Source organism: Mustela erminea, chromosome 15 (assembly GCF_009829155.1).
Source record: "Mustela erminea isolate mMusErm1 chromosome 15, mMusErm1.Pri, whole genome shotgun sequence".
NCBI classification, from domain to species: domain Eukaryota; kingdom Metazoa; phylum Chordata; class Mammalia; order Carnivora; family Mustelidae; genus Mustela; species Mustela erminea.
In genome coordinates this window covers 53,101,959-53,115,340 of record NC_045628.1, presented here as the reverse complement: position 1 = coordinate 53,115,340, position 13,382 = coordinate 53,101,959, and the positions used below count along the sequence as shown (strand labels likewise).

The following is a 13,382-nucleotide window of genomic DNA, read 5'->3' as shown; positions in this document are numbered from 1 at the left end:
CAAATCCTGCCTGTGCCCTAACTACCTGACTTAGCAGAGGCCATTTTTTTAAACATGGGAAGAATGTTCTCACGTAATTCAATTTCCCTTTCCCCACTGGCCAGACATCCTTGCAATTATCATTTAAAACAAACAAACAAACAAAGAAAAACATGTGACTCCTGACTTACTTGTAAAAGGGAAAGGTGGTGGGGGAGGGGAGTAGAGAGAGAGGAGCTGAGAAGAGTATAATTTTCACTTCTTGGAATACCTAAGAAGTTTGTGCCTTTATTATTAAATGTACTTAATTATAGGCCACTCCAAGCTGTTCCCAGGCCCTTCTTAGGGCCAAGACATTATAATAAATGCATTGTTTGCCTCAGGGGGGGTTCCATTGAAAAGCTTCTGAACCGGCTCGGTCTTGTAGTGCCCGTGTAATGCTGAGAAGGTTCATTGTGACCCGTAAGCACCAGGAGGAATGAGGGCTATGAATGGCCGCTGTCTAGTGTGTACCCCCACCACCACCCCCCACACCACCCCCCACCCAGAACCTTTTGTGTGCCCCAGCAAGATGACCTCATCACACATGGGGCACCTCCAGCCAGGAGTGGATCCGAGCCGGAGTACTTGAGCCTGTCCCATGTTCAGCATGAATCATTTCATTCTTTCCTGTGAACCATCAGAGGAGGAGAGATCCATCAATGCCAGCGGGATTTTCTCTGAACAAACCCGAGGGCTTTGAAAGCCAGTTAGAAGCAGTTCTCCGTGGACAACACGGTCAGTGTTCCCGAACGGCCAGCTCCAGAGGCCTCAACCCTCCCTCCACCTGGCTCCTTCCTGCACCTGTCAGCTCAGCCAGAATCAAACTCCCCCGAGAAGGGAGCAGAGAGGTATGGGACTGGGGGCAATACCAGGGTGGTCGCCTGTGTGTCCTGTTGCCGTTATGGCCCAACAATCGCAGTTAGGAGAGAGATTCCACAAATGCTAAGCCAACAACTCCTGCCTGGACAAACTTTTTTCTGGAATTGCATCAAAGAATAGTCACATGTCCCTTTGTATTTAATAAATTGTGCCTTGCTTTTTTTCATCTTAGGAAATAAAATGTCCACTTCCAGAAAAATTCTTCCAACCAGTAACATGTCTGGCTTTTTAAAATGCTTCGATGGAGAGCCTAATCTGCTCCCACTTTCTGGCCAGGGTGTTATCATAAGGGTCTTAACCATTGCCTTGCCTTTACTTTTCTTTCGCAGCTTTGCTACGGCAAAAGTACTCTAGGTCATGGAAAGGAATTCCAGTGTTTGATCTTGTGGTGGAAGAGTTTATAAACTCCAAGTAGGATTAGTCAGTGGAAAGGAAGTTCTAGATGCTGCTGTGATGTGTGAACTTGGACTTGTCACTTCTGGGTCTCAGTTGCTTCATCTATTTAAAATGAATTTAAACTTGAAAAGCTGAACCAAATTATCTCTAACACTCTAGTTCCTGCTTCTAGATCTCACAGAGCCACTGAGTTGACTGTGTATCACACATCTTACAAGAACCACATCATGTCAGTGTGTTTTTGCCTCCGGAACCCCACGAACAGAGGATTTGGGCACCAACACCCATTGCCCCAGCAATACAGTGTCTCTGACAGAATATGCTTTCTAAAAGCTATAAAAAATGTAATTCAATTTGGACAAGCAGGGCTTTCCCCCATCAGCTGGACAAATACTTCTATTGGACAGTCATTCACAACATTTCTACCCATTGTCTCTTACTTTGCATTTTGCTGCCTTAAAATAAAACTCCTTATCTGCTGATCTGCACAGTGGGATCAAAAAGGGTCAGAAATTGGAAAACTACTGGGTGCCCCGAGCTGACCTTTGTGCCGCAAGCCGAACAATGAGCAATTGTGTGTGTGTGTGTGTGTGTGGTTTTTTTTTTTTCATTGTTAAATCCTGTAAACAAAAATCTCTGGAGGGGAAAAAAAATGCTTTGCCAGGCAATCCTCTCCAGCTGAAAATGATTTGACACTCTCTTTAGACACCGAGTGCCCGTCTGGGGCTGACACCTTCGAACAGACACCGTGTCTGTCCTCACAGCCACACGTCAGCTTTGGAATGTCAGCGTTACATAATCTCAAAGTCGAGTGGCGCTTGTGGTATTTGGCCACTCAGAGCAAAGGAGAACTCTGTCCTGAGGTGGTTCGGATCCAGACTGTGGCGGGAACGTCCTGTTCGGATCAAAGAAATCTCATCAGGTGACACATCAGCTCTGCGGGGCATCGCCCACCCCCCAGGCATGGTCCTCTCCCCCAGGTGGGCGCCAGGCTTACCTCAAGTCTCCTCTCTTCTCACTGGCTTTGTCAAAGAGCTTTGGGGCTGCCCGCTCTTTCCCTGAAAAAGCAATCCGTGTTTGCCGATCAACTCTAACTCTGGAGATGGTGGGTGTAAGCCCAGAAGAGTTTCAGGATAATATTGGGATTTCTTAAAATTCCGGGCAACTCTGAAGCCTTAGAATCACTGGCCAAGTTTGACCTGGAAAGGGAAGGGGGAGATGTCAGTCCAAACATCCCAGAGCAGGTCTGTCCCTTCATGCTGGCCAGAATGGTGCAAGCAAATAATGAGCCTGTCAGGACTCCTCTGTGTAATTGGTCTCATGATGCCATACGTGAGGCCTTATTAGTTGAAGAAAAAAAAGTATGTTTATTCAGGACATTAAAGTTGGGTTTTTAAGTGCAATATATTTATATTAATAAATCCTGATGCTAATTTAACAAGACTGAACATTTCTTCATTCCCACACTAATTAAGACATTTTTATTTTTAATCCTTGGGGCTCCAGGAATGGACTGAGTCTTAGCAAAGCTAGTAGGTCCATTTCCTGTTACCAAATATTTTCTGGACCGTGTAAAATTCAGCCCCGAAAACACTGGCCCAGAAAAGGGCCCGTGCAGGCCCAGTGGAAAGCAAGTAACGGCACTGGGGAAGCAGCCTGTTGACCAGCCTTGGCCTTGGCTCCTGGGGGGTTTAGGGAGTGGGGTGAGGGGTTTCCCACAGAGCGCAGGGCTAGTGAGGAACCCACGGGCTTCTGCAGCATGCCAGCCAGGATGCTCGGATTCCAGGGTATTACACACAAAAAATAAAGAGGGCATAGGACAAGGCATACCCGGGAAGGTTTGGGACTTAGTTAACTAATACATGGCCTGGGAAACCCACACATTAATTTTGCAGTTGACAAAGAAAGGATTTTTACCTGAAAAGTGTCCTTTGGGGCCTCAGATGTCTTTGAACAACTATTTTCAACACTGATAGACTATGCATGTCCATACAGTGCCAGCTCAAGCACAGAGATCTACGACTCAGCATGCAGGGCCCAAACCACAGAATCTCTTTTCCTCTCTGACTCTCAGTGTGGACTGGAAGAAATGGGAAGGCTCTCTGCAGAACTGGGAGTTTGTGGCAGTTCCACAAGACGGCCTGAGAGCAGACAGTCAGTCACTTGGCTAGAACACAGCTTCATGCAGCTGGCCTGGCTCCTCGCCCCTAACATCTGAGGTCTATCTTTGGAGCTGCATTTCCCAGAGAGAGGGGCTTCTCTTTTAAAATACAAATAGCCCTAAGAGGCTATCCATCACGCTCGTCTTGGTTTGAATTCCTTCATTCACACGCTTTCTTCCAGGCCCCAGCTGAGAGGAAGGTTCCAGAGAGGGACTGTGACCAGGCACGAAGTAGAAGGGAGTGAGGGGCTTGCAGCTTGGGCCTGGGACACAGCATGCAGGCATGAGACGGGCGCATGGTGGGGTGGGGTGTGCCGGTCTTGCCTGAGGCTACATATGTGGTCTCTCTATCCTCTCGAGAGGGCACGGAGAAGGCTTTGTCAGGGCAGTGGCTTGCTTCTCTGTCGTCCTGCTTTTTTGGAGACACCCAGATTTGCACTTGCATTTTCTGCTTCTGCTTAGGGAAGCTCCATCTTTCTGGCATCTGGGTTACAGAGGTAGGCACAGCGGCGTGCATAATAGGGAGCTGATTCCCTAGCAAGGACAAGGAACTTGAACTTGGGGCCCCGCCCCACAATACCTGGGCCCTATCTCTGGGGAAACCAACCAATTGGGTTTTTTTTTTTTTTTTTTTCATTTTGCCAAGAGAACTTTTACCCTATGCTATGGGTTTTTCCAAAGAGAATTTATACCCCTGAGAGGCCACAATCCTGCTTGGAAGCCACTTTCTTGCCCTGCAGAAGTAGGGCTGATCCACACTCCATAGGACGCAGGTAGAACAAGCCATGGGGAGGTTCCAGAGGAAGGAGCCGTGGAATTCCCGAGTTCCATCCTGGTGAGGACTGGAATGAGATCAGCAGGAGCCTCTTAAACCCAGAATGTTCCTCCTGTACGATGGGAGTATTAAGGTTACCTCTAGGAAGCATCTAAAGAAGTCTGCAGAAGCATCTGTAATTCAGACTTTAGGAAGAAGCTGTTTTTATAACAGTTCCTAAAAACACTCACATATTATTAGCATTAAAAAATCAAAGACCTTTGAAAAATAAGTGTGGCTTCTTAAAAAAATTTCTTTGTTTCCCTTTGAGTTGGTTCTCTTTTCTCCCTTTCCAAAGAGAACCAGTTTGGGTTTTTTTTTTAATTAAGGTATAATGGACATATGACATTATATTAGTTTCAGGTGTATGACATACTGATTCAATATATGTAGATCTTGTGAAATGGTCGCCACAGTACAGCTCATTCCCATCCGTCATCGCACATTAAAGAGAGCCAGCTTTGCGTTTCCTGAGCCCACTGTTGGCCCCCTCTCTTCATGACTTGCCATTCCCTAGCTGCTTATAAAAACCATGACATCAGCTTCTCTCTGAAAACCACATCAGCTCTGCCCTGTGACGGTCTCACTGGTCCTGTCACTTGAGCATCATTAAATCAGACTCTCCCAACAAGGTCCGATTGCAAAGCCACACAGCCGGCATCATGAGAATAGCACCTAAGTCACATGAGCCAAGGGATGAGCAGAAGACAGACAGAAGCCGGTGTTGTGATGAGAAGGCCTCCCTGGTTTCTGTAGTCAGATGCACCCGAGAACCTCCAAACGCCCCTCCGCATGATGCCGGCTGCAGAGTCAGGGCGGAAGCCTATCGGCCCCTGCTCACAAGCCGCGTGACTTCAGGCGTGCTTCCGGCCTCTCAGATGGCTGTCTTCTCGCCTCTGAGATGAGGAGAATCACCTGATGTCTCAGGGTTTACGAAGACTGAAATCAAATAAGAAAGGCATCTCATAAGCAGAAAGTGCCAGCCAGTTCAGGCGTGTCCCCAAGAGGGAAGTGACCCCTTGGGAGGTGAGGGACTCTGACCAATTTTGGCTGGCAGTTAGGACATCCTTTGGCCTGGTCAGACACCTCAGAATGGATGCGGAGTGCAGGGCAGCTGCTCCATCAGGGTGAATGTAGTGGGGACCAAAGAAAGAAAGACCCTGGCTGAAGGGTGGGGTTCCCGGGGCAGGCGGGAGGCCACTCAGCTCCAGGGCTTTCGTCCCTCCAGGACAGACAGAGCCCGAGCGCTCTGTCTGCAGACATGGCTGCAGTTTGTCCCATGGTCAGAACCTCGTTTCTCAGGCTTCACTACAGCCCGCCTTGGGTGAGGGACAATGGCCTTTCTTAGGAGTGGCCCAAGCCATGTGTCCTGCAACCACGGCTTTCCCTGCAGGAGGCTGTTAGCGCCAGAACTGCTGTCAAAGTCAAGACTATAAGCAGAGTCCATCTGGATGTCTCCCCGGCCTGTGCCCCTTCTTCAAACCTGGGGAGAACGCCTGACCCCGCTAAGCATTCAGAGAGCCCTTGACAGAATCGGTGCCTTTAACTGGTCCCTTCTGGGAGGATGACTGAGGAGTCTTGGAAAACTAAGCCTGAGCCGTCATGTTCTGTCATATGCAGGGAGAATAATAAAATATTATCATCATTATTATTATAACACAAAATAATACCAGCTGTTATCTCGCATTTCCCACATGCCAGGCATTTCTAAGCACTTTGCCTAAACAAACTCATTAAGTCCTCACAACGACTTCATGGGACTCATCCTATTCCCATTTTGTTTCAAAAGCAAAGACCACCCGTCTACCCTGAGAGAGCAAAGAAGAGGCCGACTGGCTGACTGAGGGAGAGGGGAGCGCCTCGGGCACCGTGAAGATCAGTGGGAGTAGCTCTGGGCACTCAGCACGCCGGCCCAGCACTGCTTCCGTATCTCCCTTCCTCAGTGCGGGCAAGGGCAGGCTTCCAGGCTTGCCCGTCTTTAGCCGGGCCCTGGGAAGGGGCTCGATAAACTGTTGTCAAATGAATAGTTGTGGGATGCGGAGGCTCCCTGGTCCTGGGAAGCAGAACTTACACTGGCTCTCAAGGATGAGCAAGGTTCTGTGAGCCAAGAGCACTGGTCAGGGAGTCCCCAGGGAAGGTAGGGGTAAGAGTGATTTGAGCAAAAGCGTAAATTCAGAATGTACCAAGGTGAGGTGACAGGCCTGACAGGATTGTTCTCCCGTCTTTGGCTACCACTGACCAGCCAGGAATTTCTTTCTTTTTTTTTTTTTTTTTAAGATTTTATTTATTTATTTGACAGAGAGAGATCACAAGTAGGCAGAGAGGCAGGCAGAGAGAGAGAGAGGAGGAAGCAGGCTCCCTGCAGAGCAGAGAGCCCAACGCGGGACTCGATCCCGGGACCCCAAGATCATGACCTGAGCCGAAGGCAGCGGCTCAACCCACTGAGCCACCCAGGTGCCCCCAACCAGGAATTTCTAAGTGAGGCCCAAAAAACAGCCTCTCCTCCAAGGCTCCAGGGTGGCCTTCTGGGCTGTCCGGCTGCTGACTCCAGCCCTGACTGGCCAGGGCGAGGTGGGAGGCCAGTGGGCAGTCCGGACCCTCCCGGAGCCCAGAGTAATGACAGCTCCACAGAGCAAGCCTCATTACATGGAGCGACTTCATGATGTGGCTGTTTTGTTTTGCTTTGCCTTTTTTTTTTTTTCCCTCTTTGAAGATGAGTGGAGAACCTTCTTTTACCCAAGATTACAAGTTGGGTTGGTGATGAAAGGTCTGTGCCATGCAGAAGGAGGCCTCAGGGAGGAGCTTATACATTTGCAAGCCCTTTTGTTGAAAATGGCTTGCTCTGTGGGAAAGGAAAGAAAAGGAAAGAGAAGGGAAAGAGAGAAGGAAGGAAGGCAGGAAGGGAGAAAGGGAGGAAGGCAGGAAGGAAGGATGGAACAAAAAGAAGAAAAGAAAAAGAAATTAGCAGGATCAGAATCATTTCTACCTTTGTGAGGCTGCCTGAGACCCCTGGCTGATCACCATGACTGCCAACGACTTCAACCCTACACACAACCCTCCTTAGACTCTGCCTCCCTAAACTCCTAAATCTCTAGAAGACTTTAAAAAAAAATCAGTTGGCCCATGTTCCCAAACCCAGACAAAACCGCTTCAGCGGGTAGCTTTGCAAAGAGCCTCGCACAACATAGATTGTTCAAACTGGATGTCTGGATGCCTGGCTGAATGAGGTGGCGGATGGGTTGAAGAGGAGAAATGTTACCTATTTAAAATGTGTCAAGGAGCGGTGCCTGGGTGGCTCAGTGGGTTAAACGCCTGCCTTTGGCTCAGGTCATGATCCCAGGGTCCTGGGATGGAGCCCCACATCGGGCTCCCCGCTCAGTGGAGAGCCCGCTGCTCCTGCTCCCACTCCCCCTGCTTGTGTTCCCTCTCTCGCTATCCCACTCTCTGTCAAATAAATAAATAAAATCATTTAAAAAATAAAATAAAATACCTCAAGGAAAGGAGATTAGTACCAGCTTCAGCCTAAGCAGAAATTCTGTCTCATCTGCTAGACTGAGAGCGTAGATTTACCCCTAATCCGTTTACATAAGAGATGAGGAGCCTCAGGGAGATGTCATCCCAAGAGAAGAGCAAATCAGACACCCAAGCTTGACCCTGTAACAGAATCTTAGTAGTGGGAGGGGCAAGGATGCTGCCTGGTATTGAATGTAAATTTGTGTCCAGGTCAGCCACTGGTGACAAGCAGACATCCAGACAGCTGTGCCCAGGAGACACAGTGACACCCAACAGAAACCATTTTTCTATGGGTAACTAAGTCAGCTCCAAGGGACCACATGCTGCTTAGCGAGGTACAAAGGACTTGGCAACAAATGTCCTTAAGCTCACTGGGCACTGGACTCAAATCATGACTTTCATACTAACTAGTCTTCTGTCATAGGAAGTTTTCTAAACATTGTTTTTTTGAAATACAATTCATATACCATAAAATTCACCCTTTGAGAAGCACACGGTTCAGTGGTTTGAAGTATGTTCAGAAAGTTGTCCAAATATCATCACCATCTAATTCCAGAATATTCTCATCACCCCGGGCAGAAATCTCATGCTCACTAGTAGTCACTGTCCATTGCTGCTCCCCAACGCCTGGCAACTTCAATCTACTTTCCATCTCAATGGATTTGTCTGTGCTGGATATTTCATATAAATGGATTCATATAACATGGGACATTTTTTTGTTTCTTTCATTTACCATATTTTCAGGATTCATCCTTATACCATAGATCACTACTTCACTCTTTTTTTTTATGGCCAAATAATATTTAGTTGTAGCAACACACTGCATTCTGTTTTTATAAACTGTCATTTATAAGCTGACAGATATTTTGGCTGTTTCCACTTTTTGTCTGATATGAATAATGCTGCTCTTTCACATACAAAGTTTTGAGGGGACGTATGTTTTCAGTTCTCTAGGAGTGGAATTGCTAGGTCATATTGTAACTCTGTGTTTACCTTTTCGAGGAGTGGGCCAACTATTTTCCAAAATGGCTAGACCATTAAATTATCACCAGCAATATGAGGACTCCAACTGCTCCACACACTTGCTATTTTCCATCTTTTTTGTTACAGCGATGTTAGCGAATGTAAAATGGCATCCCATTGTGGTAGGATTTGCATTTTCCTAATGACTAATTATATTGAGCATCTTTTCATGTGCTTATAAGCTATTTGTATATCTTATTTGGAGAAATGTCTATTTGAATCCTTTGCCCATTTTTTTTTAATTGCCTATTTGTCTGTGCATTGCTGAGCTGTAGGAATTCTTTATGGATTTTGGATATTAGACTACTATCAGATATATGATTGGTAATTATTTCCCCCATTCTGGGGGTTGCCTTCATTTTCTCAACCAATGCCCTTCAAAGCACAAAAGTTTTTAATTTCAATGAAGTCCAATATGTCCATTTTTCCTTTGGTTGCTCATGCCTTGGGTGTTATATCTAAAAAAAAAAAATTGCTGGGGTGCCTGGCTAGCTCAAAGGTCTGGCACACAACTCTTGATCTCAAGGTTATAAATTCAAACCTCATGTTGGGTATGGAGATTATTTAAAAATAAAAATTTAGGGGCACCTGGGTGGCTCAGTGGGTTAATCCTCTGTCTTCCGCTCCAGTCATGATCCCAGGGTCCTGGGATCGAGCCCCACATTAGGCTCTCTGGCAGGGAGCCTGCTTCTCCCTCTCTCTCTGCCTGCCTCTCTGCCTACTTCTGCCTACTTGTGATTTCTCTCTCTGTCAAATAAATAAATAAATAATCCTTTAAAAAAATAAATAAATAAGTAAATACTAAAGATTTTTAAATCTTTAAAAAAAAATTGCCTAATCCAAAGTCATGAAAATTTATGCTTTCATCTTCTTCTAAGAGTTTAACAGTTTAAGCTCTCACCTTTGATCCTGTTTGAGGTAATTTTAGTGTGAGATGAAGGTATGACTTCTCATCTACATGCGGATGTCCAGTTTTCCCAGCACGACTTGTTGAAGAGACAGTTCTTTCTCAATTGAGTCATCTTGGCATCCTTGTCAAAAAGTCAGTGACCGTGAACATATGGGTTTATTCCCGGACTATTAATTCTATTCTAATGATCTATATGATTATCCCTATGTTACTACCATGAACTCTTGTCTGATAGAGTTTTGCAGTAAGTTTTGAATTTGAAAAATATGAATCTTCCAACTTTGTTCTTTTTCAAGATTATTTTTGCTGTCTTAGGTCCTTTATGTTTCCGTATGAATTTTAGAATCAGCTTGTCATTAAAAAAAAAAAAAAAAAGCCAGCTGGGATTTTAATAGGGATGCACTGACTCTCCCGATCACTTTGGGCAGAGAGACAGGCACAGAGAGGGGGGGGGAAGCAGGCTCCCTGCTGAGCAGAGAGCCCGACATGAGGCTCGAGCCCAGGACCCTGGGATCATGACTGGAGCCGAAGGCAGAGGCTTAACCCACTGAGCCACCCAGCGCCCTGGGTTTCTATTTCTTGAGGACCTCTTTAATTTCACTCAACAATATTTTATAGTTTTCAGGTGTATAATGCTAGCACTTCTTTCATTTTTGCTCCTAAGTATGTATGTGTGTGTGTATTTATTCCTAAATATTTTGTTCTTTTCAATGCTTTTGTACATGAGATTATTTTCCTCATTTCATTTTTCATACTGGTCATTGCTCAAGTATAGAAATACAAATGAGGATGCCTGGATGGCTCAGTCAGTTAAGTGTCTGCCTTCGGTTGAGGTCGTGATCCCAGGGTCCTGGGATCGAGTCCCACATCGGGCTCCCTGCTCAGCTCCTGCTTCTCCCTCTCCCTCTGCTGCTCCCCCTGATTATGCTCATTCTCTCTTTCTCTCTCTCTCTGTCAAATAAATAAATAAATCTATCTTTTAAAAAAAAGGAAGGAAGGAAGGAAAGAAAAGAAATATAACTGAGTTTTGTATATTGAGCTTGTCTCTCGCCAAACTTGTTTACTAGCTGTGATAGAGCAAGTCAACACACCACGAAGCTCACCATTCTTACTAAGATTCTGCCACTTTTCTTAAATATATGCTCTCGATTTTTGCAGTCTTTGGTTATTTCGTAGAATTTTGAAACAGTTGATTCTGACCTATGTATGTATGTATGTATGTTTGGATTGACTGATTGATTGATTGCCAGTATTCTCATTGGTTTTATGGAGGGGAAGATTTTCAGGTCCTGACCCCACCATTTTCATTCACATTACCCACCTTGAGAAGTTTCTCATACCTCCATTTCCTCACCTGTATTATTATCTTTCCATCATTCGTGGGGGATGATTAATAAGGTAATGTGTAATTTTCCTAAAACTGCCTGGTGCTAGTAGTTATCCCATAAAGTCATTATCACCAGGGAAAGGGGAACTGGCAGGGAACGTGCCGGTGCTCCCTAACCTTGTTCTCAAACACACAGTGCAATCCTCTCATGACTCAGTTTACACCTAAGGAGCCCTCTGGCCAGCCCCATCTGGGCTTCCATTCCATTCCTCCTAAACCAAACCGCCTCCTTTCTTCCCACCTCCCTGTTGGAGCTTACTTTTCCCAGGCTCTGCTCCCTCAGCTGTCTGATTTCTGCTGGCTGGTGAGGTGCTGATTCCCCAAAGGCCACATCTCCAGGGAACCAAGGGTCTAACCCAGTTCTGGTCACGGGTCCCAAGCCCAAACACAGCCACAGATGACTTGTGCCACAGCAACCTGGAGGAGACAGAAAAACCCTGCTCCTCTCCAACCACCCCAGCCCCTCCCCCCTTCACCTCAGGCCAGCCCTGGGGAGGGAGATGTTTGTAGTTCGTGAATGATTCTAAGAAGACTAAACTTGGGGAGTATGTGGTCTGTTGTATCAACCAGGAACAGCAGCTAAGTAATGGAAGTCAACCTTGACTTTGTGCAGCGCCTTTTCTGGGCCGTACGGGCCAGTGGGCACACTCCCATCATCCCCGCATCGCTGCATCATGGCAGCCCGGCAGGGTAGTTAGGTAACAAGGCACTGAGCCCCTGGACAACCCAGGGTTCCTCCAGCCTCCTCTCCAGATACTCCATCCATGCCCTGCCCCGAAGTCTGGCACAGCTCGGGATGGACCGTGTCTGTCCTCCCCTTTGCTGGAAACACCTTCCCACACCATCACCCACCTGCCCACCCCTCCACCCTTCAAAGCCTAGTCACAGGATCTCCTGAGAGGAGGATTTCCCAAGAATCCTCTTTGCTACCACTTCACCTCATCATTTATTCACCCATCCAACAAATATTTGCTAAGAACCTGCTGTTTCAGGCAATATCCTGGTCTGGGTTACAACAATGGACTTGCTCTATGGAACTTACAATCTGGTGGCAAGGCCAAAAATAAACAGAAAATATGCAGGTAGTAATAAGCTCTGAGAATACAAATAAAAGAAGGTTAGGGTTGGGTTGGGGAGCATTATTTCAAATAAGGTACTCAGGGAAGCCTGAGTCTGATAAGACGACAACTGAGAAGAAACTGGAAAGAAGTAAGGACCTGGGCTGCACAAATATCAAAGATAAGAGCATTCCAGCCAGAGAGAATAGCATGTACAAAGGCCCTGAGGTGGAAGCAGATTTCACAAGCCAAAAGAACAGCAAGGAGATGGGTATGTCTGGGTTGGTGTGAGCAAGGGGAGAGTGTCAGACAATGAGGCCAAAGAGATATCGGACCCCACACTATGCCGGGCCTTACAGATCATGGGAAGAATTTTGGATTTTACAGGATGTAAGTCTGGAAGCCAATGGAGCATTCTGAGCACAATAGTGACATACTCTGAACTGCATTTTGTAAGGAGCCCTTGGGCTGCCATATTGAGAATAGACCATAGACGGTCCAGGTGGAAACCAGAGGGACCAGGTGAAGAGCTTGCTGCACCATGGCAACTTGGTGCAGGGACCTGGGTGAGCAGTGGAGTTGGTGAGGAGTGGTCAAAATCTGACGATATTCTGAAGGTGGAGCCAACGGGATTTGCTGATGGATTAGATGTGGAATGTGAGAGGAGGCCAGGAATCGAAGATGAGTCGAGGCGTTTGGCCTGTGAAACTGAAAGCATAAAGCTGCCATTTACTGGGTTGAGGAAGCCAAGCAGGTAAAGGAGAAAGGGTGAGCCTTGCCCTGCACCTTCCACCTCCAAGGTCTCCTCCACTAACAGCACAGAGACCTTCTGCACTGTGACAGGCCTTCTGCGGTGGCTTCCCTAGCCATCTACAGACACCTGCAAGTTGTGTCCTTTGACTCTCCACAGTTGTGGACTGAAGGCACTTTGGACATCTCCAGCTAAGATCCTCTTTCTGCGGGTCACGCCATGTGAATACACTGGGAACCAGCAGAGTCTGACCAGGTCCCAGGGGTTGACGAGAGGCAATGCCATGGACACCCGCATGAGCAGCTCCCAAGCCGAGGCATGGACAGGCTCAAGCAGGGCTGGCAAAGGAGAAGGAAAGGACATTGGAGTGGGAGCTTGCCACCTTGTCTGCACACTGGCATCATGTGGGGCGCCCTCATCCAGCTGGCACTCCAGGCCAGTTCCTCAGAATCTCTATGGGAGGGAGTCT

The 13,382-nt window shown here is 47.0% G+C and overlaps 1 protein-coding gene across 2 annotated transcripts in view; it reads right to left on the bottom strand.

The window, feature by feature from the left end:
* Nucleotides 1–1,898: 1,898 nt before the first annotated feature.
* Nucleotides 1,899–13,382, bottom strand: part of LOC116574466 — a 29,605-nt gene continuing 18,121 nt past the window's right edge. Inside the window, exons 1-3 of one of the 2 annotated variants that reach the window (XR_004279328.1) lie at nucleotides 3,214–4,545; nucleotides 2,294–2,495; nucleotides 1,899–2,191 (exon numbers count right to left, since the gene is read on the bottom strand). Coding sequence is in view for 1 of the 2 variants with exons in the window: in XM_032315224.1 (XP_032171115.1) it covers nucleotides 5,146–5,210 (65 nt within the window). In the remaining variant the exon portion in view is untranslated. Of the gene's footprint in view, nucleotides 2,192–2,293; nucleotides 2,496–3,213; nucleotides 4,546–4,955; nucleotides 5,211–13,382 lie in introns of those variants that run through there. The other variant, XM_032315224.1, reaches the window with a different exon arrangement.